We start from the raw sequence: 26,785 nt of genomic DNA on the forward strand, positions 1-26,785 counted from the left end.
AGAGGGAGGAGCCGCTCATCCCCGATCCCGGCCGGATCCCGCCGCATCCCGCATCCTGCGCGCGCCCCGCCCCGCGCACGCGCCCGGCGCGCTCCCGGTGCCGCGGCGGAGGAGGAGGAGGAGGAGGAAGGAAGGGAGGAAGGAGAGCAGGAAAAGCGGGAGCGATGGACAGCGCCGGCAAGGAGCGGGAGGCCGTGCAGCTCATGGCGGAGGCCGAGAAGCGCGTCAAGGGCTCGCACTCCTTCCTGCGGGGGCTCTTCGGGTGAGCGGCCCCGCATCCCGCATTCCCCTCTTCCCATCTCCTGCATCCCCCTTCCAATCTCCTGCATCTCCCCCCCCGCCTTTCCCGGCTCTGGATCCTCCTCCTCAGCTCTTGTCCCCCTTCACACCCCCATTCCCAGCTCCTGAGCCCCCGGCCCCCCTCCCATCTCCTGCATCCCTTCCTTCCCCATCTCCCACATCCGCCCCCTTCCCTGTTTCCTGCCCCCCTTTCCCATCTCCTCCGTCCTCTCCTTCCCGACCTCTTCTCCCTTTTTCCCAACTCCTGCCCCTCACTGTGGGTCAGTGTTTTCCTTATCCCTGCCAGAGCACGGGGAGGGGGCACACGGAGCGCTCCCATCCCTATCCAAGCCCGGATTCCCTGGATCAGCCCCTCCTGGCCATCCCTGGCCACAGCGCTGTGACGGGCGCGCTCGGCCTCTGCGGCTCCTGTCCCCTCCCCGCGCTCCTCATCCCGGCCTTATCCCGGGGGGAATCATCTCCCGGCATCCCTGGGTTCGCCCTGGCGCGGATGGGCTCTCCCGAAATCCCAGGGAACCCCAGCACTCCAATACTGCGGCCGGCGTTATCCCAGAAAATGGCAGAGCGTCCTTTTCCCTGGCCTGCTGTTCCTGGGGGTGTGCCTGGAAACGGGCTGGTTTGGCCACCTCAGTCCTGCTTTTCTTCCGGTTTTTTTTTTTTTAAGGAAAGAACATTACCGGAGCGATGCTCTGTGCAGGCCGGGAGGGTTTTATCCATCAGCCCGGAAAAATCGGCTGCGGCCGCCCGAAAATCCACAAGTTTTAAATAGAAATTTCTCTCTGGCCGCCGGCAGATTAATCAGTCAGGGCCTGCTCCAGGAGCGTAATCCGGGTGGCAAATTCCTGAAAATCCTTGGAGGGGACAGGCAGAGATTTCGAGAGAGGAATTTTTAATTTTCAGGGCTAAAAGCAGATGGAGGGAAAAAAAAGAGGAAGGAAAGGTGGGGGGGTGGGGGTGACTCGGCTCTTGGCACCTTCCCTGCAAACGATGGGATGTCCAGGATTCCCAGTGTCGGCCAAATGCCTTCTTCCCACCTGGGCTCTTCCTGGAATTGCTCCATCACCTTGCACAAGAGCTGTTATCCCTTTATTTCTAATTTTTTGGGATTAAAAGGCTGGGACCTGCCCTGTTCCAGGGGCCTCTCCGAGTGTAGCATTCCTTGGTGCTGCCTCTGTTGGCTTTGGCTCGTGCCAGAGGTGCCTTCCAAGGGCAAGGAGGGATCCAAAAATTCCTCCTGTGCTTCCAAACCAACCGTGCTCGGCTGCCAGAGGGAGAGAGCGAAGGGAGAAAAGTGCCAGAATTCCCAGGGGATGGGAAAGAAAGTGGAATAATCCCTGTTGTGAGGTGGATTTAAGAGCAGTGTGGTTGTGGCACTTGGGGACATGGATTTTGGGGAAATGTTGGATTCATGGCCTTGAGGGATTTTCCAGCCTTAAGGATTCTGGGATTCTTTTTTTTTCTGTGGGAGCAGAGCTTGATCCCACCTGGCTCCTGTCAGGGAGTTCTGGAGAGCAAGGAGATTCCCCCAGAGTCTCTTTATTTCCAGGGTTTCCATGAAAAATCTGCATTTCCTTACCAAAAGTCTGACCTTTGCATCTCGGAATTCCGGGAGAGCCTCCAAATCCAGCATTCCCCTTTCAGTGTTTTCCCATGGGGAGTGGGATCAGCCTCACAGAACCCAGAGAGGCCAAGATTCCCAATTCCCAATCCCAATTTTGGCTCTGGAGCCGTTCCCTCCCCGCCTGGCCTCAGGAGCATTCCTGCTGCATTCCAGGGGCAACACCCGGGTGGAGGAGGCCTGTGAGATGTACACCAGGGCTGCCAACATGTTCAAGATCGCCAAAAACTGGAGTGGTGAGTCCCAAATCCTGGCATCTGGGGGGGCCTGGGTGATCCCAGAGCGCCCAAACGTCTTCCTGTGAATTATTCCATGGGGAACCGTCTCTGTGTCCATGCAATTCCTATGTAAATACTGGGAGAGTGTACAGAGGGAGGCAATTCCTGTTTAAATACTGGGAGAGTGGACAAAGGGAGTGAACTGAAGGATCTTGGAGGAATTTTTAGATGCCAGCTGATGATCCTGCTTGGGAAGCCCTCATCCCTGAGTCTCCCTAGGTTCTGGAAGAGGCGCATTCCCGCTCTCTCACGGGATTCATGGGATTGCTATTCCCTCTTTTCCAGCGGCAGGAAATGCCTTTTGCCAGGCAGCCAAGCTGCACATGCAGCTGCAGAGCAAGCACGACTCGGCCACCAGCTTTGTGGATGCTGGGAATGCCTACAAAAAAGCAGATCCGCAAGGTAAGGCAGCGGAATGCGGCACTGGAATGTGGGATTGCTCCCAGCCAAAGGCTCGCTGCTGGCACAGCTGCATTCCTGCTTTTCCACAAGGTGCTTTGGGATGATGCAGGAGGTCAGCGCTGTCCTGGCGTCTCCTCTTGGTGTTTGTTGGGATTTGGGATGCTGCAGGGTGTCGGGACTTTTGGCAGCTTCCATCCTGGTTTGGCTTGGCTTTGGGGAATGGCTTCCTGAGGAATGGCTTCAGGCAGTCACTGGGCTGGATCGCGGGAGGATCCCTGCCGTGTTTTCCCGAGGCTTTCCCCAGTCCTGGCCTTTGTTGGGATGAGAATAAAGGATCTGGGATTCTTTCAAGTGGGCTGTGATTTTTGGGAAGGTCTCCAATCCATTTTTCCCTAGCCAGGTCTGGAAGCAAACCCCCCACCTCCCACCAGCATTATCCCAGGAGACAGGGGAACACACTCAGGGTGGATGACAAACTCCCAAATTCCCTGGAAAACAGCAGTGTTTTGGGGTTGATCCCTAGAAGTTTGCTCCATTGGGGGACGCAGACAGCAAACTCGGGGTTGGGTCATCCTGGTGTTTGTTCCTTTGGGAATTGCTGGGGGTGCCGGGGCTGAGGCCATTCCAGAGCCCGCTCTGTGGGCCGGTATTCCCTGGATGAGCCGCCGGGCGGGTTTGGGAGCGGGAGTGGCTGACGCTGTTGTCTCTCACACACGCTGCAGAGGCCATCAACTGCTTAAACGCAGCCATCGATATCTACACGGACATGGTAAGGCCCCGCTCCCGGGAACGCCGCGCGGCCTCCCGGGAACGCCGCGCCTCATCCCGCTCCCCTCCCGTCCCCAGGGCCGCTTCACCATTGCCGCCAAGCACCACATCACCATCGCCGAGATCTACGAGGCCGAGCTGGTGGACATCGAGAAGGTGAGGGGACACCTTGGTGATGTCATCAGTGATGTCATCGGAGGCCCTGGCGCGGCTTTCCCAGAAAACCCGTGGTTGTCACATCCCGGGAAGTGTCCAAGGCCAAGCTGGAGCAGGCTGGGGTGGTGGAAGTTGTTCTCCCCAGTGGAAGGGGATCACAGTTGAGGTCACTTCCAGCCCAAACCATTCTGGGATTTCCTTGCCCTGAGCTCAAGAATTCCCTTCTCCCATCCAGCACCGGAATTCCTGGTGTAGGTGCAATCCAGCCATGAGCTGGAGTTAATGGTTTTTCCAGCCTGGAGGCTTTCATGGAGCAATCCCAAGACTCTGGTGTGTCCCTGTGCCAGCAGCGCTGGCTGAACACTCCAGTGAGAATCCACCTCGGTGTTCCCCACTGGAAAAGCTCTTTGGGAATGTCATGGAGCCATTTTAGTCACTTTTAGTTCCCACTTCCAAACTCCCTGAGCAGGAATCCCACTGCAGATCTCCTGCAGGATAAAACTGGATGGGATTTCAGGGTTATTTTCCAGGCAAGGATTTCCTTCCTCAGCTCCAGTCCATTGGATCCCACCTCCCTCCCTGAATGTTGGTGCTGTTCCCTGGGGTGCTGTATCCCGGGATGGCTGATCCCACATTTCTGTCCCCAGGCCATCGCACACTACGAGCAGGCTGCGGATTACTACAAGGGAGAGGAATCCAACAGGCAAGTCCTTGGGATCAGTGGGAAGGGTTGGAACAGGGATCCATCCCTGGAACAGGGATCCATCCCAAACACTCCCACAACCAGCACCCTAATTTGGGCTGTTGCAAGAGAATTCCTCTAAATCCCAGCTGGGGGTTCCCACTTCTCTCTCTGGGAAGGGGTGCTGGGGCATGGGCTGGTGAATTCCCGGGATTCAGGGCCTGATTTTTGGGATGTGGTTGCAGCTCAGCCAACAAGTGTCTGCTGAAGGTGGCGGCCTACGCGGCGCAACTGGAGCAGTACCAGAAAGCCATCGAGATCTACGAGCAGGTCAGGAGCCACATCCCATGGGAATAGCACCTCTTCCCAAGGAACAGGGCCCAGAGCTTGGCAGAACTGCCAGAATCAGGGAATTGTTTAGGCTGGAAGGGTTCTCTGAGGTTCCCACTGTTCCCCCCGCATGGCCAAGTGTCCCCAAGTGCCACATCCATGATTTTCATCTTTCCAGGAAAAGGTTGGGAGAAATCCATAAAAATTCCCCTTATAAAAATTCCCCTTTGAATGTATTTACAACTCCCTTTGGCAGAAAATTCCCTCCTGGATTTATCAGCTCTGTCTTTTGTCAGACCTGCAAATACCAACAGTGCTGCTTGGTGCTTCCAGAGGGTTAATCCTGGAGCAGCTTCTTCCCAAATGAATTTGTTTTTCCATTTCCTCATCAACCAAGGATCTGACTTCCCTTGGGATGAGTTCAAAACCTCCCTGCTTCCCAACACCTTTTTGGCATTTTTTCCATGCCTTTTCTTCCCAGCCCTGTGGCTCAGGGTGGAATATGAGCTGGTTTAATCCAGGCTTTCCTTTCCTGCCCCTTTTTTCCATGGTTTTTTTTTTTTTTTTTTGGTCCAGGTGGGAACAAACACGATGGATAACCCTTTGCTCAAGTACAGCGCCAAAGAATATTTCTTCAAAGCTGCCCTGTGCCACTTCATCGTGGATGAGCTGAATGCCAAGGTCAGTTATCCCAGAATTCCCAATCCCTCCTCACCTGCCTCAGCCAGCTGGGAGAAGCTCAGTGGGCTCACAGCTATTATCCCAAAATCCCTGATCCCTCCTCAGCAGTGGCTGGAATTCCTGATGTGCCACTGTCACGTTGGATTCTTAGTGGATATTTTCCTAAGTTTGAGGATGGGAAAACAAATCCTGTGGAAAAAATAGGCATGGTGTGCAAAGGGATCTCTTCTCTCTTCCAGCTTGCGCTGGAGAAATACGAAGAAATGTTCCCGGCTTTCACAGATTCCCGGGAATGCAAGCTATTGAAAGTGAGTGACCAGGGGGTTTTCCCACTTTTCCAGGGGTTTTCTCCTTTATCCCAGCATTTTAGAGGACATCAGCCTCGCTTTTCCCTGGGTTTGGCCCAGACCCCTGTTTGTGGTGGGTGCTTTGTTTGATGGGTCTCTGTTCCCTGGGATGAGATGCCGGAGTGGGATCATGCAGGAATAGAGCATTCCCTAATTTTTCCTGGTGTTTTCCCAGAAACTGCTGGAAGCTCATGAGGAGCAGAACAGTGAGGCCTACACCGAGGCTGTGAGTACTCATGGGTGCACTTGGGAATGCTGGGAATTCTGCTTCTTCCTGCTCTTTTTTGGGATCCCCGTGCCCTGCAGAGAGTGGCCGGGGACAGCTGCTCCAGCAAGGTCCCAGCTTCCTCCTGTAACTTTCCTGGGTTTTCATGGAGAGTTCAGATCCTGCCTGGGTTGGCTGCAGCTCCTTTGGTGTTTGACAGGAGCCTAAAGAGCTTGAGTTGGGTTTGGAGAGACTTTTCTCTGGACTGTGGCCCTGTGCCTTTTCCCTTTTTTCCTTGTTGTTTTTTTTTCCTCCATTCCCTTTTTTTTCCTCAGCTTTCCTTTGTTTCCCCCCCACTTCTCCTTTTTTTTGCCCTTCCTCCTTTTCAGCCCCTTCCCTTTTTCCCTCTCCCCTCTTTCCTTCCCTTCCTCCTTTCTACTGCCCTTTTCCCTTTCCTTTCCTTTCCTTTCCTTTCCTTTCCTTTCCTTTCCTTTCCTTTCCTTTCCTTTCCTTTCCTTTCCTTTCCTTTCCTTTCCTTTCCTTTCCTTTCCTTTCCTTTCCTTTCCTTTCCTTTCCTTTCCTTTCCTTTCCTTTCCTTTCCTTTCCTTTCCCTTTTTCCCCTTCCTGTTTTTCCTTTCCCTTGTTTTTTCCCCACTTTCCCCTTGTATTTTTCCCCTTTCTCCCCCTTGTTTTCCCCACTTTTCCCCTTGGTTCTTTCCCTTTCTCCTCTTCCCCTTTATCCTCTCTTCCCCTTTTCCACCCTTCCCTTTTCTTCCCCCTTTCCCTTTGTTTTGCTTTTGCCCTTGTTTTACCTTTGCCTTTGCTTCCCCTTTGCCTTTGTTTCCCCTTTTTTCCCTTTTCCCTTATTTTCCCTTCCCTTTCCCCTTGTTTCTCCCCCCCTTTCCCTTTATTGTTCTTTGCATTCCCCTCCTCCCTTTTCTGTCCTTTTCCCCCTCCCCTTTATTCCCAGGATGAGCCACTTGTCTATTCCCATCTCTGCCACTCCCCTGTCCCATCCCTGCCGCATTCCCGCCTCTTTCCCTTTCCCTCCCGCTCCCTGATCCACGATTTTTGCCGGTGCCAGGTGAAGGAATTCGACTCCATCTCGCGGCTGGATCAGTGGCTCACCACGATGCTGCTGCGCATCAAGAAAACCATCCAGGGCGAGGGCGACGGCGACCTCAAGTGACGCCCGCGGGCCCTTCCCGCCTCCAGCCGAGGACTTTTCGGGAATTCCCGACCCAATCCCGCGCTTTCTTTGGTCGCTTCCCACTCCCATGGCTCACTGTGTTTCTTTAGCCCCCGCTCTGTGGTGACGCTCCGGGCGGATGCCAGGCAGGAGAAGCCCTTGGAGCGGAATTCCTCCTTCTCCTCCTCGGGTTTGGTCCCGCCCATCCCGGTGCCTGCACTCGCAGCTCCCGGTTTTCCTGCTGTTCCGTTGACTCCAGCATGTAAATATTCCATCACGGCCAGCACAGTACCAATTAGCGCTTCCAGCCCGTTGTGTTCCCATTTTCCCGTTCTCAAGTGTTGGATACGCTTGGATTTGGGGGTCTGGAAGTGGTGCTAGGCAGAGGCTTTGGGAATTGGGAATATCCTGCACACCCCCACCACGCCATAGGCATTCCAGGAACATAGGATCGTTGTTGGCCCTAGGTCCTGGTTGGTTTCCATCTTTCTTGGATTGATTTCCCACTTTAGTTCGTGGTGCATCCCATCCCTCCACTTCCAAATATTCCACCTGAGGAAGGATCTGTTTTTGTACCTCACCCTCTGCGTGTGCCGGGCACAATCCCTAAATTCCACAGGTGTGGATCCCACAGGAGCCTTGCTGGAATTCAGGTGGCAGGGGGACACAGTTTGCTTGGGAAAAGTTGAAAAATTCCTGCAGGAATTGATGGGTGTGTGGTTAAGGAGAGAGGATTGAGCTGCCTGGTTTTCCCAGGAAGCGTCGGAGGCGTCGGGAGCTTGTGCAATTTGTCGCTCTTTGGGAAGAGTGAAGTCAGGAATTTAGGGCTGTTCTGGAGGCTCCAGGCAGCCCCAGCCCCTCTTTCCTCTGGAAGAAGTCAGGTTGGAATGTTGGGCTTTGGATAGAGCTTGGCTCATTGGGCTCTAAAGTTCTGAAAACCAAAAATCCCAATCCATGCAAATTTCTCCTTGGTTTGGTGTTTTCCCACCCTTCCCGATCTGTTTCCCACAGGTCCTTGTGTTCATCCCAAACATCCCAACCAGATGGAAAAGTTGGGAGGCAGTGGGGGGGATCTCCCAGCTCCAGGCTTGGAAGCACATGGAGTTCATCCATTCCCACCCTCAGGAATGGCTTTTTCAGGCGTCCAGCACTGGGAGCCGGGATGAGGGGAAGCACAGCTTGGGAAGCTCCACTTTTCCCGGTGTTTTTTCGGTTCTGTTGCCATTCCCCGTGTTGGTGTTGTAGGACAGGAGGAGCAGGAGGGCTGTTACTCCATCCCTACACCTGGTAGTTGTGTGTGAGTAGCTCCAGCATGTCCTCTGCTGTATCCATGGTGAATTGTGACGGTTCCCAGGTGACAATTCCACCACTCCCGCTGTATTCCCGCCCCACCTCCATCACTCTCTACTTGGAAAACTTATTTAAGGAAATGGCCTTAGCAAGAATATCATGTTTGGTGTGACTCTGTACATGAATAAAGTGAAAATCATGGATGGAAGGAGGGAGAAGTGGTTCTTCTGGAAAACTCAAAAGGCTGGAGCATGGTGGGATGATGGAGGCTGGGAGGGGGTGTGATGCCTCAGTTCCTGGTTGGAATCAGGGAATGGTGTGGGTGGGAAGGGACCTTAAAACTCATCCTGCTCCAGGGACACCTGCCACTATCCTGGCTTGCTCCAAACCCTGTGAACACTTCCGGGCATGGGGCGGCCACAGATTCTCTGGGAAAACTCTTCCAGGGCCTCCTCACCCTCACAGGGAAGAATTCCTTCCCAATAACCCACCCAAATTCCCCTCTGTCACTGGGAAGCCATTCCCTCCCTCTTGTCCTGTCACTGTAATTCCTGATGAAGAATCCCTCACGCTTTTCCTTGCAGGCCCCTTCTGAGGTTTCCAGGGAACCTTCTCTTCTCCAGGTGAGTTTTCCAAGCCTGTCAATATCCCAAAGTGTCCCACTTGGATACGACTGAGTCACTGGGAGGTCTCCATATTCCATATTTTATTAGGAACAGCTCAAACAAGTAACTCACTTACAAAACATTCCCCGGCTCCAGATCCCAGTGCTCAGCCCTTAAATATATCTACAACCCCTTTCCTTCCATTGGGAATAACTGAGCTCCAGCAGGAATAAATATCTCAAATATAACCTCTTGGAAATGTCCTCTGGTACAAAAATTCCCTTTTTTCTATCTTAGAGTTCCATGAGAAAGCCTCTGCCATCCCTTTATCCCAAAAAATAGCTCTGTGCCACAGGTGGGGGGTCTTTATTGCTGGATCTCACCAGGCTGGATTGTGCTTACCTTTCCCAAAGTTCTGCTCACAGCTTCGGCTGAGGAATTGCTGTGGGAATACTACAGGAACAGGCAAAAAAATGGGAAAAAGAATGGGACAAGTGGGTTTTTACACTGGGAAGCCCATCCCAAGGTTTGAGGCATTAAACCATAGCACACTGAGCTGCTGTTGTGAAAAACCAGGAGTCAGCCCAGCTGGAACAACACTCCAAGGCTCCTTCCCTGCCCAGGGGAAATCCCTCAAATCCTATTCCACTAAAAATGGAGCAGGAAAAGCCTCTGAACTGAGCCCCTTCCAGCACAGCTCTAGGAGATGTCTTGTTCTCTGAATTCCATGGGAGCTGGAGCAGCTGGAGGGTGAGAACTGACAGGATCCAAGTGCCAGACTGCTCCAGTTTCCCTGCAATTGTAAAACCAAGGAAGCAGCACTTGGCTGCCACCTGCCCCTTTTTGCTGCTCAGAGACTCCAAACTCCTGGAATGAAACTCCAAAGCTGCTCCCACTCGTTGGGATCTTTGGCAAAAGCAGAGAGAAACCAACATTTCCTGAAAAGCAAATTTAGCCAGACTTCTCCTGGATGAAATTCCACTGGGGAAAACATAGCAAATGTCATAGAGAAACATCGGTTCTCCTGATTGTCCATGTGGCATTGAATTCCCTGGAAAACAAACCTGCACCACCAAGGTACCTGAGCCACCCCCTGAATTCCTAGGGGATCAACTCCCACTAATTCCCTGGTGTGGTGCCACCCTGCCCGACCATCAGGAGATGGAGCTGGGGAAGGAATTTCCAGAGGAAAGCTGGAAACCCACACTTTCCCAGCTTCCCACCACCAGCCTCCCTCAGGCCAAGGACTGTACAAGGGGTGCAGCCTAAGGAGCAGGAGGCAATCCCAAATTATTCCATGTTCACCAGGGCATGGAGCTGGGGCTGCCCAGAGTCCGTCTGTGTGTGGAGCACAGTGAGCTCTCCCAGCAGGGACTCCTGTGCTCCAGAGGCCTTACAGTCCGTGCTGGAATTCCCGCTTCCTGGGACTGCTGCCAGGCTCTGGTAGGGGCTGTTCTCTGGGAAGGACAGCAGCTTTTCCGGGATTTTGGGGGACACCTCGTATTCCTCATCAGGAAGCTCCGTTTTGTGCCCCTCGTCATTCTTTGCGGCTCCTTCCACGATGACGAGGAAGGATTTCCAGGGGGTGTTTTTGTCATGGATCTGCAAAGGAATAACCAGGAGAGAGAAGGCTGGATATGGGATGACAAAGTTTGGATCAAGCTTGTATTTGGTGTTGGTAGAAAAGGTTTCTGGAATCATGGAATGGTTTGGAAGACTGGACCATAAAGATGATCCAGTCCCACCCCCTGCCATGGACAGGGACACCTTCCCCTATCCCAGGTTGCTCCAAGCCCTGTCCAACCTGGCTTTTCAACAATTCCACGAATGCAGCACCCACAGGTTTTCTGGGAAAACTGTGCCAGGGCCTTCCCAACATCCCCCCTAACTGTGGGATCATACCGAGGTGTGCTGGCTCAGTGTGCATTTGTTGGTGAAGGTCCTGCACTCACAGCTTTTCTGGGAAAACTGTGCCAGAGTCTTCCCAAGCTCCCAGGGAACGATTCCTTCCCAACGTCCCACTTAACCCCAACTTCCATCAGCTTGAACTGGAAGTCCATTCCAGGCTTGACCCATCAGTCCCATGGAAGGTGAAGGAGCTGGAATGTGCTCCAGGCACGCCAGGATCGTACCAAGGTGTGCCGGCGCAGGGTGGATTTGTCGGTGAAGGTCCTGCACCCAGAGCTTTTCTGGGAGAACTGTGCCAGAGCCTTCCCAACCTCCCAGGGGATGATTCCTCCCAACATCCCCCCTAACTGTGGGATCATACCAAGGTGTGCCGGCGCAGGGTGGATTTGTCGGTGAAGGTCCTGCACCCACAGCTTTTCTGGGAGAACCGTGCCAGGGCCATCCCAACCTCCCAGGGAACGATTCCTCCCCAGATCCCCCTGGCAGCGGGACCGTACCGAGGTGTGCCGGCGCAGGGTGGATTTGTCGGTGAAGGTCCGGCCGCAGGCGTTGCACATGAAGGGCTTCTCGCCGGTGTGGATGCGGTGGTGCCGCTGCAGCGCGTTCAGCTGCGTGAACTGCTTCCCGCACTGGTCACAGCAGTACGGCCGCTCCCCTGGGAATGCGGCATGGGACACAGGCTGGGAACGCGGGCACAGCACGGCTGCCGTGCCTCGGGAGTGCCCAGCGACCCCTGGCTGGCAGGGAGCGGTCAGGGAAAACATCCTGGCGTACAAATTGCCACCCCTCTGGAGGCAGCAACTCCTCCCAGCCCGTAAAGATGTGCTGCCACTCTGGTTTTCCATGGGTTTTCCATCAGAGACTCAAGTCCTGCCCAGAATCCAAGTATTCCTCCCCCTCGTTCACTCTTCTCTGAGCAAGAACCCCTGAGCCCCTCCCAGCTCCGGGATCACTCTGAACACACCACAGACTCCCTGTTTGGAGAGAGATCCCATTTTCCTCCTCCCCTGGATAAACCTTCAGAGCTATACCAGAGCTCTCCGTCACCAATGATCCTGGCAGGTTATTAAAGTATCTCCACAGCCTGTGGAAGCATTCCAGGGAATTGCTGTCACTCAGGACTAGTGGGAGAAGGGGAGAACATGAGACATCAAGCAGTGCACATGGGGAAAAACCTGGCTGAGAATTCCTTGCTGGAATCTTGCAGTGGTGAGAGATGTGCATCCAAGGAAAGGAGCACATCCTACCTGTGTATCCAAGAAAAGGGACACATCCTACCTGTGTGGACTTTGATGTGCTGGTACAGGGAATTCCTCTGGGCAAAGGTCCGGAAGCAAACCTCACATTTGAAGGGCTTGGATCCCGTGTGGATCCGGTTGTGGTGTTTCAAGTATTCCTTGGAGGCAAAGCTCTTCCCACAGGTTTCACACATGAAAGGCCTTTCCCCTAAAAAAGGGGGGAAAAGGAGGATTAAACCAGCAGAGCTTTGGGAATGCTCTTAAATATCCCACAGAAATTGTGGGGATATTTAAAGGTCACCCAGTTCCAAACCATTCCATGGGCAGGGACACCTTCCCCTATCCCAGGTTGCTCCAAGCCACTCCCAACCTGACCTGGAACAATTCCAGGGATGGGAATCCACAGCTTCTTTAGGAAAACTGTTCCAGGGCCTCACCACTCTCACAGGGAAGAATTTCTTCCCAAAATCCAATTTAAATCAACCCTCCCTCAGCTTCAAATCACGGGATATTCTTGGGAATCTTTCTCAGGCAAATTCCACCTATCTCGTTTTATCCATAAAAATGCAGACAAAAAGCATTTTCTGAAGGCAACATTTTCCCTGGAATGTCTGGGATTGGATTTTCCCAGTTTTCCAGCCTCACCTGTGTGGCAGCGCCTGTGGTAGATGAGCATGTGGTTCTGGGTGAAGCGGGCCCCACACTCATCACACACAAAGGGCTTCTCCCCCGTGTGGATCCTGCAAGGAAAAAGGAATGTTGGAACTCCAGGATGAGCCTTCCCCTCATTCCCATTGATCCTTACTGCTGGATCAAAACCCACATCCAAAAATGTTATGGTAAAAGGGAATTTTTTAGGGTGAAACACAGCCAAATTCAGAAAATTCTCTCCAGGTTGTGGCACCAAATCCTTTGGGATGTGAGGGAAAGCTGGATGAGAAATCCCTACCACTGGCTGCCACCACACCCAAATTAAGGCAGCGTTGAATTTCCATTGTCCAAAATTCCTGAAAGGGCTCTGGGAATGGAAAAAAAAATCAGATTTAAACCCTCAGAGAGGATTTTTCCCTCATAAAAATGTCTCTGTCTGAAGGCAGATAAAATAAGTGATAAAATCAGGTTAAACCCCTCAGAGAAGATTTTTACTCTGATAAAATGGTCTCTATCATGAGACAAGGTAAAATGACTGATAAAATCAGGTTCAAGCCCCTCAAAGTTAATTTCTGCCCTGATAAAAACACCTTCAGAAAAATGAAACTGATAAAATCAGGCTCAACCCCTCAGGGAGGAATTTTTGCCCTGATCAAAATGTCTGCTCTGAGACACATGAAATAACTGATAAAATCAGGTTAACCCCCTCCAAGATGATTTTTGCCCTCATGAAAAAGGCTCTGCCCCGAGGCAGATTAAGAAAAGGGATAAAATTAGGTTAAACCCCTCAGAATCTACTTCTTTCCTTATCAAAATGCCCTGAGGTAGATAAAACAGTGACAAAAACAGGTTAAAACCCCTCAGAGGTGAGTTTTTTCCCTGATAAAAACAGCCTGGGACAGATAAAACCCAGCGGGTTCTGGATCCGCTCCGTGTGGGTGACACTGGTGACGCGCCACCTCCTCCTGTTCCCAGATCCATTGTTTTCCCTGCTTCGCCCCCAAATCCGTCATTTTCCCATTGAAACCCTACAAAATGCTTCCCAAATATTTCCACACTTGTCTTTGTATTGAGCCTGAGGATGTGCTGGAGGAATCCCACCTGGATTTCCCTGCAGCACAGGCCTGGCCCATGCGGGATATGAGGGGAAAATAGAGACTGGGGAGGCCCTGAAAGGGAAAACAGGGATTTGGGAGGGCCCTGAGGACTGGACCCCATTTGAGGAGAAAACAGGGATTTGAGGTGCACTCTGTATGAAAACCAGGATTTGGGAAGCCCTGAGGGCTGAAACCCGCATGAAAACCAGGATTTGGGAGGCCCTGAAAGAGAAAACAGAGATTTGGGCGACCCTGAGGGCTGCACCTCACATGAAAACAGGGATCTGGGTGGCCCTGTGGACTGAACCCTGTATCAGGAGAAACAAGAATTTGGGAGGACCTGAAAGAAAAAACACAAGGATTGGTGCACCCCACATGAAAACAGAGATTTGGCAGGCCCTGAGGACTGGACTGCATTTAAGGAAAAAAACCAGTGATTTGAAAGGCCCTGAACGAGAAAACAGCAACTGGAGAGGCTCTGAGGGCTGCACCCCACATGAAAAGAGGGATTTGGGAGACTCTGAGGGCTGCACCCCATATGAAATCTGGGATTTGGGAGGCCCTGAAAGAAAACCAGGGATTTGGGTGACCCTGAGGGCTGAACCCTGTATCAGGAGAAAGCAGGGATTTGGCAGGCCTTGAAAGAGAAACCAGGGCTTGGTGCACCCCACATGAAAACAGGGATTTGTGAGGCTCTGAGGACTGGACCGATTTGAGGAAAAAACCAGTGATCTGGAAGGCTCTGAAAGAGAAAACAGGGATTTGGGAGGCGCTGAAGACTGGACCCCATTTGAGGAGAAAACGGATTTGGAGCTGACCCCATATAAAAACCAGGATTTGGGAAGCCCCCAGGGCTGAACCCCACATGAAAACCAGGATTTGGGAGACCCTGAGGGCTGAAACCTGTATCAGGAGAAAACAGGGATTTGGGAGGGCCCTGAGGACTGGACCCCATTTGAGGAGAAAACAGGGATTTGGGAGGCCCTAAAAAAGAAAACAGAGATTTGGGAGGCCCTGAGGGCTGGACCATATTTGAGGAAAAAAATAGCAATTTGGAAGGCCCTGAAAGAGAAAACAGGGATTGGGGAAGCTCTGAGGGCTGCACCCCACACAAAAACAGAGATTTGGGAGGCCCTGAAAAAGAAAACAGGGACTGGGGAGGCTCTAAGGATTGCGTCCCACATGAAAACAGGGATTGAGAAGGCCCTGAGGACTGGACCGCATTTGAGGAGAAAACAGGGCTTGGGGAGGCCCTGAGAGAGAAAACAGGGATCTGGGAGGCCCTGAGGCCTGCACCTTACATGAAAACAGGGATCTGGGAGGCTGTGAGGTCTGCACCCCTTATCAACAGAAAACTGATTTGGGAAGCCCTGAAATAGAAAACAGGAATTTGGGAGGCTCTGAAAAAGAAAACAGAGATTTAGAAGGCCCTGAGGACTGGACCGCATTTGAGGAGAAAACAGGAATTTGGGAGGCTCTGAAAAAGAAAACGGGGATCTGGGAGGCCCTGAGGGCTGCACCTCGCGCGCGGGGGGAGCTGCTCCTACCTCATGTGCGTTTTCAGCGCCGAGGGCTGCGAGAACTTGGCCTGGCACTCGGGGCAGCCGTAGGGCTTGTGCCCCGTGTGCGTGCGCTCGTGCAGCCGCAGCGCCGTGCGGGAGCTGAGCCCCTTGCCGCACTGGTGGCACTGGTGGCGCTCGCCGCCGCCCTCGTGCACCTGCAGCACGTGCCTCTTGACGTCCTTCTTCCTCTTGAAGCGCTTGGCGCAGAGCTCGCAGGGGAAGCGGCGCTCGCTGCTGTGCACGTGCCGCTGGTGGCTGCGCAGGTTGCAGCGGTTGGCGAAGGTCTGCGCGCACGTCTCGCAGCGGAACTCCAGCGCCGAGGCGATGCCGTGGCTCTGCTGGATGTGCTTCAGGAAGCTCTTCTCGTACAGGAACTCCTTCTGGCACGTGCCGCACTTGAAGGCGCCGCCGCGCTTCTTCTTCTCCTCCTCCTCCTCCTCCTCCTCCTCCTCGCCCTTGGCGGGGTTTTCCTGGGAGGCCGCCTCGGGTTGGCTGGAGTTCTCCTCCTGCTCCCGCTCTCCCTCCTCGCCCTTGGGCTGCTTTTCCTCCTCGGCGTTCCGCTGCTGCTCCCGCAGCCTCCGTGTGTATTTCTTCTTGGGGATCTCCACGAACACCTTCCTGCCGGCCAGCCGCCCGCTCGCCCTGCGGATCTTGGTGTAAGGAGCCTTCAGCACTTCCTTCTTTTTGTCCGCCTTCTCCTTGGCCTTGGCAGCCGGCCCCTCAGGAGACGCTTCGGAACAATCCGGAGGATCCCGCTCGGCCTTGGCCGCGGGCACAGCGCCAGGGCGGGCGGCGCTCTCCTCCTCGGAATTCTGCGACTCCGAGAAGTTCTGCAGCTCCAGCAGCACGGACTCCAGCATCTGCCTCTTCAGCTGGAAGCAAGTCTCAGAGAGATCCAGGCACTTGAGCTTCTCGGCGATCTCCAGCATGCGCTGCACCCTGTCCTCCTCCACCTCCACGCGCGCCGTGTAGACGAACTCCAGGAAGGAGGCGAAATCCGCCACGCGCACCTCGTTGAGGATCACGTTGCTGCGGGGGCCGCCCACAGGCTCCTCGTTGAGGAAAACCTCCTTGAAGAACTTGCTGGTGGCGGCCAGCACGGCCTTGTGCGCCGGGAACTCGGCACGCACGCCCTGGTACTCCACGCTGACGGTGACGTCACACAGGTGGCCCAGCAGCCGCAGCTGCTGCATCTCGTTCAGCAGGTTGATGGGGGAGGACTTGGACTCCAGCAGGACAGGGGCGCTTTCCATCTTCCTTCTCCCTGCTGAAGATATTCCTGCGTCAGCCAGCGGGATTCTGCGTGTTTGGGGCGGATGGGGTCAGGGTTTCGTGGAATCGCTGGGGTGGGGAAGAGCTCCGAGGTTGTTGAATCCAACCTGGAAGTGATCTACACCTCCTCAAGAAAACCATGGAGTGAATCTGAGCTTAAACCCCAACCCTAGTTTTCCATGAAACCCAGAACCTACCCTTTGAGACAGGGATGGAGCAAACAGAGCTGGCACCTGGAATTAAGGAACAATTCCTGGCCTCACCAGGTGATAATAAAGGAAGGCAAGATTAAGCAAAAATTCACTGCTGTCCTAAAAACCCGTCTGAAAATGCCTTCCATATAAAATTCCAAGCTCTTATGTGATGGGTAATTGTATTCACACACTGAAAATCCCCCAAATGATGGGAGTTCCTCAAAATGGACTCACAGCCTGCACATTTTGAAGGCCCATTGCCAGCCCACCCATCGGGCCCTATTTCTCAGGAATGTTTGAAGCTGCTCCAAAGCTTGTAAAAAGAGTGGAAGTTTTGGGGTGTTTTCCCAAATATCTAACCTCAGAACAAACCAGGTTTCTATGGATTTAAAGGTGCTCTGAGGAATCTTTTGAGCCTAACCCTGTTCCTACCAGAATCTGAGAAATTTCTTTCCATGTCCTGGGAATTAAGAGATGTCTCACCCAGTGCTTTATAAACAATCAGTGATACCAAAGCGCCACTTTTTTTACCCCAATAAAATTATTTTTAACTACTTCCCGTGTTATTTCACAAGTGCCCCTCTAATTCCATTTGGGCACTGTCCATTTCTCAGGAATACCTCCCCTTCCAGAGGCAAAACTGGCTGGAAAGAGACAAAAAGGGGAGTGGGGAAAGGATTCCCAGGCAGCTGCTGCTGAACTCATGGAGAGCCCCACACCGCCCACTTCCAGCCCCATTTCCAAAGGACCCTGGATCACATGGGAATGCTGGGGTGGGGGAAAAGACGGGGGGAAAAAGGGGAGAGAAAAGGGGGGGAAACAAGGAGGGGAAGGGGGTGAGAAGAAAAGGGAAGGGAAAAGAAGGGGGAGAAAGAGGAAGGAAAAAAGGGGCAAAAAAGAGAAGGAGTGGAGGGAATAAGGGGGAAAGAGGGGAGAAAGAGAAGGCGGGTGGGGCCAGCCCGCCCTGGCCCCCGCACTCACGGCTGCCGCCCCGTTCCCAGTTTGTTCCCGGTTCACTCCCGGTCCGTTCCCGGCCGCTGCTCCCGCTCAGCCCCGGGCGCGGCCGGAAGCGCTGACGCGCCACGACCCCGGCGGAGGCGCGCCGGAAGTGACGTCACACAGCGCGCCGCGTGTTGCTAGGCAACGCGGCCTACCCCACCCCCGGCTTTGGCATTCCCAAATCCCGGCGTTTTCCCCTGGGAAATGCGGGCGAATGAAGGAGGGCCGGGCTGGGCAGCTCTGGCAGCTTTATTAAAGGAGGAACTGGTGATTTACAGCGCTGTGTTTGTATAAACACACACCCCGCCCTGCCCATTCCCAATGGGATGCTCCCACAGCTTTGGGAAAAATAAATCTCTGGACAGATGCAAACATTTCAGTGGAATAAATACCCTCATGAGGAATTACCCCTTTACCACCACCAATGCAGCTCTCAAGGCAGCTGCAGTGACCACTGGGAATGATTCCCTGCATTCCAAAGGATAACCCCCACCATTCTGCCTCCAACCACCCATTTTTGGATTTAAAGCTGACTTTATAAGTACAAAAGGGAGGGGTCAGTGTCCCCGGTGTCCTCAAGCCCAGGTGTCACATGTGCTGCTGCTGCTTTAGCACTTCCTGGTTTATAAAGTTTCCCGTGGTCAACCGTCCAAATTTCCGGCACGGGATCTCCTCCCGGATGCGCTTCCACTAAAGTCTCTATTTTGGACCAATTGTGGTCTTTTTTTTGTGTGAGGTCAATCAAGAAGCTTCTCCAGTGAGCATTCCGGTCATGGATCTGGGGAAAACAAAAGGGAGTGGGACAGGAAAACAATTAGATCTGATTTTTAACTGCCAAGTGTTTAACTAAATCCAACAATTCTGGGATAACTCCACGATCCCGCGCTCCAAGTCTCAACTCAAACACAAACAAGACTCTTTTGCCAAATCCGTGCTGAATTTCTGGGTCTGCTGCCATGGAATGCATCCAAAATCAGCTGGAATTTCAGCACACAGGCAAAATATTAACTTGGAGCTGGAAGGGAACCTCCTGTTCTGTCTGTGCTGTCACTTCCAGGACCTGGAGGTCTCTGGGAAGAGCCGAGCTCAGCGTTTTCCAGTGGTACGCTGGGAATGTGTGAATTCCTGCTAATGTGCAGCACGAGGTTGAATAAACCATGGTGTTATGGGGCTGGAATGAGGGTTAAAGCATTGGAGACTCTGCAGTTAATCCATAAAAAATCTAAAATCCTGAGTCCCTCCTCAAATGCTTTCATGGAAGCAGGAGGAAAAATCTTGGAGATGACAACCACCAGGAAGTGCTGTATCCAGTCACTCCCAAGGATGGTGACGCTTCTCCAAGGGCTGGGAGGTGACAGGATTGGCAGCCACCAGTGGGAGCTGGCGTGCTGCTGGAGCAAAATCCCACAAAGTTCAGGAGAAGACGGTGGCTTTAAGATGGTAGTTTTAAGATGGCGGCTTTAAGATGGCGGCCTCAACATGGTGGCTTTAAGATGGCGGCTCACCGTCCTAGCCTGAAACCCATCCCTAGCACAGCCCCTCCTGAGGGGTGGAAATTCCCGCTGCCAGGGTGGCTCTGGCAGGCTGGAGGTGGCACTGAGGAGGGGGAAGATGCCATGGGGGATGTCCTACCGCCACGTGCCGGCGCAGGGTGGACATGTCGGTGAAGGGCCTGTCGCAGGCGCGGCACTTGTAGGGCTTCTCGCCGGTGTGGATGCGCTGGTGGCGCCGCAGAGCTCCCTGCTGCGTGAAGGCCTTGCCACACTGCTCACAGAAATAGGGACGGGTCTCTGGGAATGACAGGGACAGCAAAGGGTTAGGGGCACTTAGGAGAGAGCAGCTGGCTCTTCCCTGGAAGTGTTCAAGGCTGGATGGAGCTTGGAGCAAGCGGGAGAGTGGAAGATGTGGAATGAGATGACCCCTAAGGTCCCTTCCAAATCCCAACCATTCCATGATAAATATTTCCCAATACCAGCCAAGACTACTCTGTAACTCCATCCTCAACTCCAAATTCCTTCAGCTGCACAATCCAGGCCTCAGGTTTCTAGGACACCACACAACGCTCCCATGAGCCCTGCTTCCAAAGGAATTTCCATCCTTGGAGGCGTCCAAGGAATGCCTGGACGTGGTACTCAGTGCTCTGGGCTGGTGACAAAGTGGGGATTGGCCACAGCTTGGACTCCATTACATGGGAGCTCTTTTCCAAGCTCAATGATTCTGGTATCCCCTAATTCAGCAATGGGCTGGAATGTCCCCATCCACACTGGGAAGTACCACAAAGCCACCGTTCCTTTTCCCAGCCTTGGAATTACCTGCGTGGACGTTGCTGTGCTGGGCCAGGGAGGCTCTGAGTCCGAAGGCTTTCCCACACACCTCACACCTGTAGGGTTTGGCTCCCAGGTGACAGCGCTTGTGGCACTTGAGGTACTCGTTGGTGGCAAAGTGCTTCCCACACACGTCACACCTGAAGAGCCGCTCTCCTGAGGGAAGAGAAAATGGACATTGGGAACTCTCCCAGGGGAATTCTGTCCTTCAGAGCCAGTCTGCAAATCACAGAATTCAGGCTGGAAAAACCTCCAAGATCATCGAGTCCAACCAGTGCCACATCCAGCTGTCCCCTGAGCACATCCAGGCATGGGGACTCCATCCCATTCCATTGCCTGATAACCCCTTTCCATGAAGGAATTCTTCCTGATATCCAACCCTAACCTCCCCTGGCACCACTTGAGGACATTCCTCACATCCTATCACTTGTTCTTTGGGAGTAGAGCCAAATTCCCCTGGCTCCCATCAGGGAATTGTGGAAAGCAGCAAAATCCCTCCAGAGTCTCCTTTTTTCCAGGCTAAAAGTCCTTCTATCCTTATTAATTCCTTCCTGGTACTCAGATACTCTTCCATGAGTTAAAAAAAAAAAAAAAAGGGGAAAAAAAAGGGGGCATTTATTTCATGTCTCACCAATAAAACAGGAAAAGGCATGGGAAAACCACCTGGGATATTGAATTCCCACCTGTGTGTGTCCTTTTGTGGCCAGTGAGTTTTCCTTTGTCAGCAAAGGAAGCGCCGCAGTCCTCACAAATGTAGGGCTTCTCCCCAGTGTGGGATCTAATGGAGAGAAAACACCAAAGATCAGTAATTAACTAGGTCTTGATCCCTAAAATACTGGATTGGAAAGGATGCTTGGGTTTTAAATGTAGTGGGAAAAGGAAATTCTGCTCCCTCAGAAAACTGTTTCCAGGTACAGGTGCTACACTCCAGGAGTAAAACTCCCATTTAAAATTTACCTTTTAAAATTCAAAATTCCCATTTAAAATTTACCTTTTCATCGCTTTCAGGCCCTAAAAAATCCATCTTTTTTTCGCAGACAGCTCAGAGCATGGGAAAGGAGAATAAAGAGAAAATAACAGAAAATGACAAAGAATCAGAAAAATCTGAGCGTAATCTTAACTTATTCCAACCCAAACAGGATGATGTCCAAAATCATTCCTGATTTTGAGCTGTCAGGACAAAAGATTATCATCAATCTTGCTCTGGAGAAAGATGGGAAATTCCATGGGATGATTCACCCTCTCCTGGGAAAGGGCACATCCACACAAGACACCACCAGGGAACAACTCATCCCGTCAAGCTCCAGCTGAGCAGCGCAGATTTGGAGTTGCACATGGAGATGAAATCCCATGGCAATTCCTTGCTCTGAGGGCGAGCACTGCTCAGGGTCTGTTTCTCCAGGATCCCTGACTCACTCTTCATCACTGAGGGCCATTGTGGGATTTTAGAGCCTGTCCCAAATGACGGATATTCCGTGCAAGTTTGGACAGGGTATCCATGTCGAAATCCCGACCCTGAGAGATGCAACGTGGAGCCAAAGCCTTTGCGTAAGGGAATTAATCACGGACCCCACTGAACCCCATATCCCGGCATATAAGGCGCAAGGAATGTGCATGGCTGGAATGTGACCTGGTATGGATCTTGAGCTGGGAGGGCTGAGCAAACCGGGAGTGACACACGCCACACTCGTAGGGCTTCTCTCCGGTGTGCGTGCGCATGTGGAACACCAGCGCTGTGCGGGAGCTCAGCATCTTGCCGCACACGGAGCACAGCGGCCGCTTGGCCCTGCCCTCGTGCTTCCGCATGGAGTGAGTCCTCACATCCCGCTTCCTCTTGAAGGTGGCCTGGCAGAGGCTGCAGGAGAACCTCCTCTCGTCGCTGTGCACGCAGGCGCGGTGCTCCTTCCAGCTGGTGCAGCTGGCGAAGGCCTTGCTGCACACCTCGCAGCGGTACACCTTGCTGGGCAGGCTCTGGTGCGCCTCCCGGCAGTGATCCACGTATTTCTTCCGCGAGACAAACTGCTCCTGGCACTTGTCGCACTGGATCACGTAGATGGATTTCTTGCTGGCCACGCTTTTACTGGCCTTTAGTTTAAATCCCTGTTCGGGTTCTTTGCTGACCTTCTCTGTTGAGGCTTCGTCCTCATTTTCCACCTCAGAACATTCCTCATTGTCTCTGCTTCCTTCAACTTCTGAGTATCCTGTGTTATAGTGTCCCTGCTCCTCACCCTTCACACTCATCCCACCTTCATTTTCATTCCCTCCTTCAGCTTCCTGGGATTCCTCCTGCTCCTTGCTCCTTTCTGCTTCAGCAACAGATGGATTCCCGGCATCTTCCTCACACCCTGAGGTTTCTGGTGTCCCACCCCAAGTCTCTCCACTGGGATCTTTGTCACAGCTCGTGGGGTTTGGGCCATGTGTGGGTGGAACCACCATCCAGTAGACAGGCAGGAGTTTCCTCTCTTGCCCAGACTCATGGATTTTCCTGTTAAAAATGGAGGACAACTTCCATTAGGTTTAATTGAAACTTATTAATTGTTTAATTGTATCAATTCAGGCCTTGGGGGAAAAGTCCTTTCCTTTGAATTGTTCCTTGCACCATTTAAGAAATTCCCAGTGTGTTTGGAAAGCCTGAAAATAGGGAGATTTTGCGAAGAATTGGACCAGATAATTAAAGAAAATTAAAATGCCTCAGTTCAAATTAAAATGCCTCAGTTCATTAAGATCTGTATTTTTCACTGACCAGGAATGTAGGATGTACTTTTCCTCCCAGGCCATGAAATTATGGATTTAAACAAAAAGAAATAGAGATTAAATGCCCAGAGAGAGACACAAAATTCCTCCTTAAAACCCCAGATCTGAGGATTCCAATGAAATCTGGCTGCACAAGTCCCCCTTAATCCCATGGGAAACTGCCCATCTAGGAGACCTCAATCCACTTATCCACACTGAAAGGCCAAGCGAAAAATTTCAACACGCTTTGAGTCAGCTCCAAGGAATTCTGGAACTGAGGCAGGGAGGACTCCAGGAATGGTTTACCCTGGAATCCCAGGGAAGGGCATTCCCGGGAATGCTGTACCTGAGGTGGGAGGTGTAGGCAGCCCTGTGGGTGAAGCTGGCGGGGCAGCGCTGGCAGCGGAAGGGCCGGTCCCCGGTGTGTGTCCGGATGTGCACGGCCAGGCCGCACTTGGAGCTGACGGCCTTGTCACAGTAGGGACACGCCTGGGATTCCTGCTTCCCCTCCTGCCCCCTTTGGAGGGAATGGCCATCCTTGCTTTCCAGGCTGGTGATATCCACACCCAGCCTGGCTGGGGAATGTGGCTTGTTGCACTCGGGTGGCTTTGCCAGCCTGGATTTTGGGGCTGGAAAAGCTGTGGCCTCCTGCTCCAGGTCTCCTGCTTGGCCTCCAATGAACTCATAGCCCGGCAGCAGCTCCTTATGTTTCTGCCTATCCCAAAGTTTCCTCTGCATGGGAATTGCGACGACCTGGGAAGAGTTCCTGGGGTTCTCCTCTTGCTGGATACAAGGCCACTGCGATCCCCTGTTTTCACCCCTCTGCCCTTTCAGGTGGAGGCTCAAATCCAAGCCCTTCCTGCCCTCTGCCTTCACTTCCTCACAGATATCAAGCAAATCCTTGCATTCCAGCCTTTCTGCTATTTCCTTCATCCTCTGGAGTTTTCCCGCCTCGATCTCCACCTCTGCTGTGTACACAAACTCCAGGAAGGAGGTGAACTCCTCGGTGTAGATGTCCTGCAGAGTCACCGTGCACTTCTGGGTGTCCAGCATCTCCTGGTGCAGGAAAAGCCCCTTGAAGTAGTTGCTGGAAGCTGCCAGGACAGCTTTGTGAGCCAGGAATTCCTCCTGAATTCCCAGGTGCTGGGTGAGGACCGTCACATCGCACAGGTGCCCGAGCCGGTACAGGGAATGCAGAGCCCTCAGGAGGTTGGGAGCAGCAACCTTGGACTTCATCAGGATTTTCTTCTTCTCCATCCTGCCAGAAGAAACAGAAAAACGTCAGAATGATTTTTCCTATCTTTCCATTCAAGCCCAGTGGAATTCCATGCCCTAACTCCTTGTTCACCCTTCACAGGTGGAACTGTAGAACCACTGAGATTGGAAAAGACTTCCAACCTTTGATGGAGCACCGCCACCTGAACTAAACCATCTCCCAGGAGCAGGAAATTGAGGGAATATGGGCAAAAGAGTGCTTCCTAAATTCTACTGGAAAAGGATTGCTCACATCCACATTCCTACTGGGTAATTCCCACAGCCAGCAGGGATCTCTGCAATGCTCCCAACCCAACACCTGCCAACCATTCCCACATGAAGACACAACCCCAGCACAATGGAAGCAGTGCAGATCTCGAGGTTCAGCTCCAAAATCCACAGGAGCTTCCAGCCCATCTGCTGCCTCCGTGTTTTCCAGCAGAAAATCCTGGTTTGTGTGCAGTGCTTAAAGAAATCAATGAGAGCAGCACGTGCTAATTTCCTGCTGCTCCTTTGCGAGATTCCCATCTGCGATAAGATCCCGATCCATGCTCCCACAGGAGCTCTTCCAACACCAGGATCTGACACGGAGCCCGATGGGAGAGATAAATTCCAAGATCATCTCCGAGTTCAGCTGCTTCTGGATTAAACCCCCCAAGCAACTGAGGCATCTTTCCACAAATCCATCAATTCCCACCATTTTTCCCTTCAGAAAAAAACCTGAAATTTGTATTTTCTGTTCCCATTTGGAAGCTGATCTTTAGTTTTCCAAAGTGCTGCCGAATTCTTAAGTCTCCAAAACACGCACTCCAAGGATTTAAACAAAATCCCCATTTCCTCCTCATTTTATGAGTTTGTTTATAACTTCTTTCCAGCCTTTTCCCTGGCAGTTTGCGAATAAATACTTAAAAAATGTGCACATGTGTGCGAGATTTGCAGAAAGCATAATTAATCCAAGAGATTATTTGCAAAGACACTTTAATTGCAGCAGAACTGATGCAAAACTCAAACCATATTTCAATTCAATTACAGAGTTCCTGATGAGGAGTTGGAATCAGCGCAACTGGAATCTGTACAATTCCTTTAAAAAAATAAAGCCCAACACTGGCCTGAATCTCCAAGAAAATATTTATATTTGTATATTTTTATAATCTCCATTTACCTGCTGGAAAAATTTCTATTTTATTCACCTGAAATCTTCATTTATGAAGATAAATCTTCATTTATGATGTTCCAGAGCATCCCTATTTATTGTTCAGGATCAATCTCCATTTATCCCTCCAATCTCTATGTATTCTCCAGGAAAATCACCAATTTATGCTCCAGGAAAGAAACCAAACCAAACAAAACAAAAAACCAAACCAAAACAAAACCAAACAAACCTACACAAAAAAACCCCAAAAAACAACAACAGAAACAAACCAGCACTCAATTTGCGCTCCAGAAAAACCTCCATTTATGCTCCAGAGAATTTCCATTCTCCCTCCAGCAAACTGCTGGCCAAATTCCTCTAAAAGTCCTAAAGTTTGGGGTTTATTTTGAAACACAGAGCGTTTGGATTTCTCCCTACCCACGTTACCTTCGGGACACCCCTGCAAAGGCTCCTCCCCCGAGGAATTCAAGGCTGGCCCAGCACCGGCGCTCACCATCCTTCGGGAATGCCGCCCTGCCGTGTTGCTCCTTTCCCCACTGGTACAGCCGGGATCATTTTCTAGATTTTGAATGCAGTCACAAGATTTTTATCCGTAGATGTGAAGCGCTGCGAGGAAAGCAGAGATAGGGAATGTTTATCCCAGCGCCAGGCTCAGCGCTCCGGGACACGAGGGGGGTCACCTGTGCGCTTCCGGAGGCGGCAGCAGCCGGGAATCGCCTCCCGCCCGGCAGCAGCAGCCCAGATCGCTCCCGCCGCTCCCGGGGATGATTCCCAGTGCTCCCGGGCTCCATCCCGAGGGTCCCTCCCGGCCCCGACCCCGGCCCGCCCTTACCCCGCCGCCGCTGCCTCCGCCGGCTCCCGCCCGAAAGCGCCATGGCGGCCACGGCCTCAGCGCCTCAGCGCCGCCGCCATTTTGAGTGAGGGCAGGGCGTTCCCACACAACTGGGGAAAAACCCTTTAAATCGTGCCTTAAATTGACCCGAATCTCTCCCCCCCCCCCCCCCAAAAAAAAAACCCCATTCGCAAAATGACCCGTTTTGGAAACAGTTTGTTTTCACTCTTTCAAAAAGTCAATGAGGTTAAATTACCTCAGTGATGCGTGTCCTCAGTTTGCTGGCGCAGCTCCTCATGCTCTCCCAGTGAGGCTACTGGGATATCCATGAGGGTACAGGAATATCCATTGTGGATACTGGGATATCCATTGTGGATACTGGGATATCCGTGAGGGTACTGGGATATCCGTGAGGGTACAGGAATATCCATTGTGGATACTGGGATATCCACTGTGGATACTGGGATATCCATGAGGATACTGTGATATCCTCTGTGGATACTGGGAGATCAGTGCCTGAGAAAAATGCCAGCATAACTTTCTAACATCACACATATAATATTAATTTTAATATTTGCAAAAAAGCCAATCTTAAAATATGCATTTTTCACACTGCCAGAGTTAAGAGAGGTGTTTATATAAACCATTACAAAGCTCTGAGTTTTAGTGGGCTAAATCCGGGATTAGGACAAACACAAGGTCTCCCTGTTTCTTCCC

General features: G+C 52.3%; 3 protein-coding genes across 6 annotated transcripts; 1 reads left to right on the forward strand and 2 right to left on the reverse strand.

The window, feature by feature from the left end:
* Positions 1-14: 14 nt before the first annotated feature.
* NAPB (NSF attachment protein beta) lies at positions 15-8,454 on the forward strand. Its single transcript, XM_074536745.1, has 11 exons — positions 15-262; positions 2,075-2,154; positions 2,482-2,598; positions 3,321-3,367; positions 3,445-3,522; positions 4,170-4,225; positions 4,450-4,534; positions 5,111-5,215; positions 5,455-5,523; positions 5,738-5,788; positions 6,852-8,454. Exons 1-11 carry the CDS (start codon positions 165-167, stop codon positions 6,954-6,956), a joined length of 891 nt encoding a protein of 296 aa, XP_074392846.1. The 5' UTR covers positions 15-164; the 3' UTR covers positions 6,957-8,454.
* Positions 8,104-17,906, reverse strand: LOC106629375 (GDNF-inducible zinc finger protein 1). 2 transcript variants are annotated; one of them, XM_014266871.3, is made up of 6 exons: positions 17,755-17,906; positions 15,293-16,574; positions 12,643-12,737; positions 12,038-12,205; positions 11,257-11,414; positions 8,104-10,453 (listed from the first exon to the last, which is right to left on the reverse strand). In XM_014266871.3, the coding sequence occupies exons 2-6, from the start codon at positions 16,558-16,560 to the stop codon at positions 10,142-10,144; spliced, it is 2,001 nt and encodes a 666-aa protein (XP_014122346.2). In that variant the 5' UTR covers positions 16,561-16,574; positions 17,755-17,906; the 3' UTR covers positions 8,104-10,141. The 2 variants fall into 2 exon arrangements, with proteins under 2 accessions (XP_014122346.2, XP_074392843.1); XM_074536742.1 differs by having other exon boundaries at positions 15,293-16,571; positions 17,755-17,904.
* An 87-nt stretch (positions 17,907-17,993) lies between these two features.
* On the reverse strand, positions 17,994-26,173 carry LOC102074465 (GDNF-inducible zinc finger protein 1). 3 transcript variants are annotated; one of them, XM_074536738.1, is made up of 8 exons: positions 26,069-26,173; positions 25,730-25,842; positions 23,176-24,087; positions 21,727-22,581; positions 20,780-20,874; positions 20,085-20,252; positions 19,405-19,562; positions 17,994-18,550 (listed from the first exon to the last, which is right to left on the reverse strand). In XM_074536738.1, the coding sequence occupies exons 2-8, from the start codon at positions 25,789-25,791 to the stop codon at positions 18,308-18,310; spliced, it is 2,493 nt and encodes an 830-aa protein (XP_074392839.1). In that variant the 5' UTR covers positions 25,792-25,842; positions 26,069-26,173; the 3' UTR covers positions 17,994-18,307. The 3 variants fall into 3 exon arrangements, with proteins under 3 accessions (XP_074392839.1, XP_074392840.1, XP_074392841.1); XM_074536739.1 differs by lacking the exon at positions 26,069-26,173 and adding an exon at positions 25,917-26,062; XM_074536740.1 differs by having other exon boundaries at positions 17,995-18,550; positions 25,663-25,842; positions 26,069-26,120.
* Between the last annotated feature and the right edge of the window lie 612 nt (positions 26,174-26,785).

This window comes from Zonotrichia albicollis, chromosome 3 (genome assembly GCF_047830755.1).
Source record: "Zonotrichia albicollis isolate bZonAlb1 chromosome 3, bZonAlb1.hap1, whole genome shotgun sequence".
In the NCBI taxonomy this organism is placed as follows: domain Eukaryota; kingdom Metazoa; phylum Chordata; class Aves; order Passeriformes; family Passerellidae; genus Zonotrichia; species Zonotrichia albicollis.

Bases quoted from the DNA above. Each gene is read 5' to 3' on its own strand.
- LOC102074465 (XM_074536738.1), bottom strand. From the start codon at position 25,791: ATGATCCCGGCTGTACCAGTGGGGAAAGGAGCAACACGGCAGGGCGGC. The intron at 22,582-23,175 runs GTACAGCATTCC...CATTTTTAACAG, and splicing joins GCCTACACCTCCCACCTCAG to GAAAATCCATGAGTCTGGGC. The intron at 20,875-21,726 runs GTCACATTCCAG...TCTCTCCATTAG, and splicing joins CAGCTCAAGATCCATACCAG to ATCCCACACTGGGGAGAAGC.
- NAPB (XM_074536745.1), top strand. From the start codon at position 165: ATGGACAGCGCCGGCAAGGAGCGGGAGGCCGTGCAGCTCATGGCGGAG. The intron at 2,155-2,481 runs GTGAGTCCCAAA...CCTCTTTTCCAG, and splicing joins GATCGCCAAAAACTGGAGTG to CGGCAGGAAATGCCTTTTGC. The intron at 4,226-4,449 runs GCAAGTCCTTGG...ATGTGGTTGCAG, and splicing joins AAGGGAGAGGAATCCAACAG to CTCAGCCAACAAGTGTCTGC.
- LOC106629375 (XM_014266871.3), bottom strand. From the start codon at position 16,560: ATGGAAAGCGCCCCTGTCCTGCTGGAGTCCAAGTCCTCCCCCATCAAC. The intron at 12,738-15,292 runs GTAGGAGCAGCT...TTTTCCTTGCAG, and splicing joins GCGCTGAAAACGCACATGAG to GATCCACACGGGGGAGAAGC. The intron at 10,454-11,256 runs GTACGGTCCCGC...ATTCCTTTGCAG, and splicing joins CCCTGCGCCGGCACACCTCG to ATCCATGACAAAAACACCCC.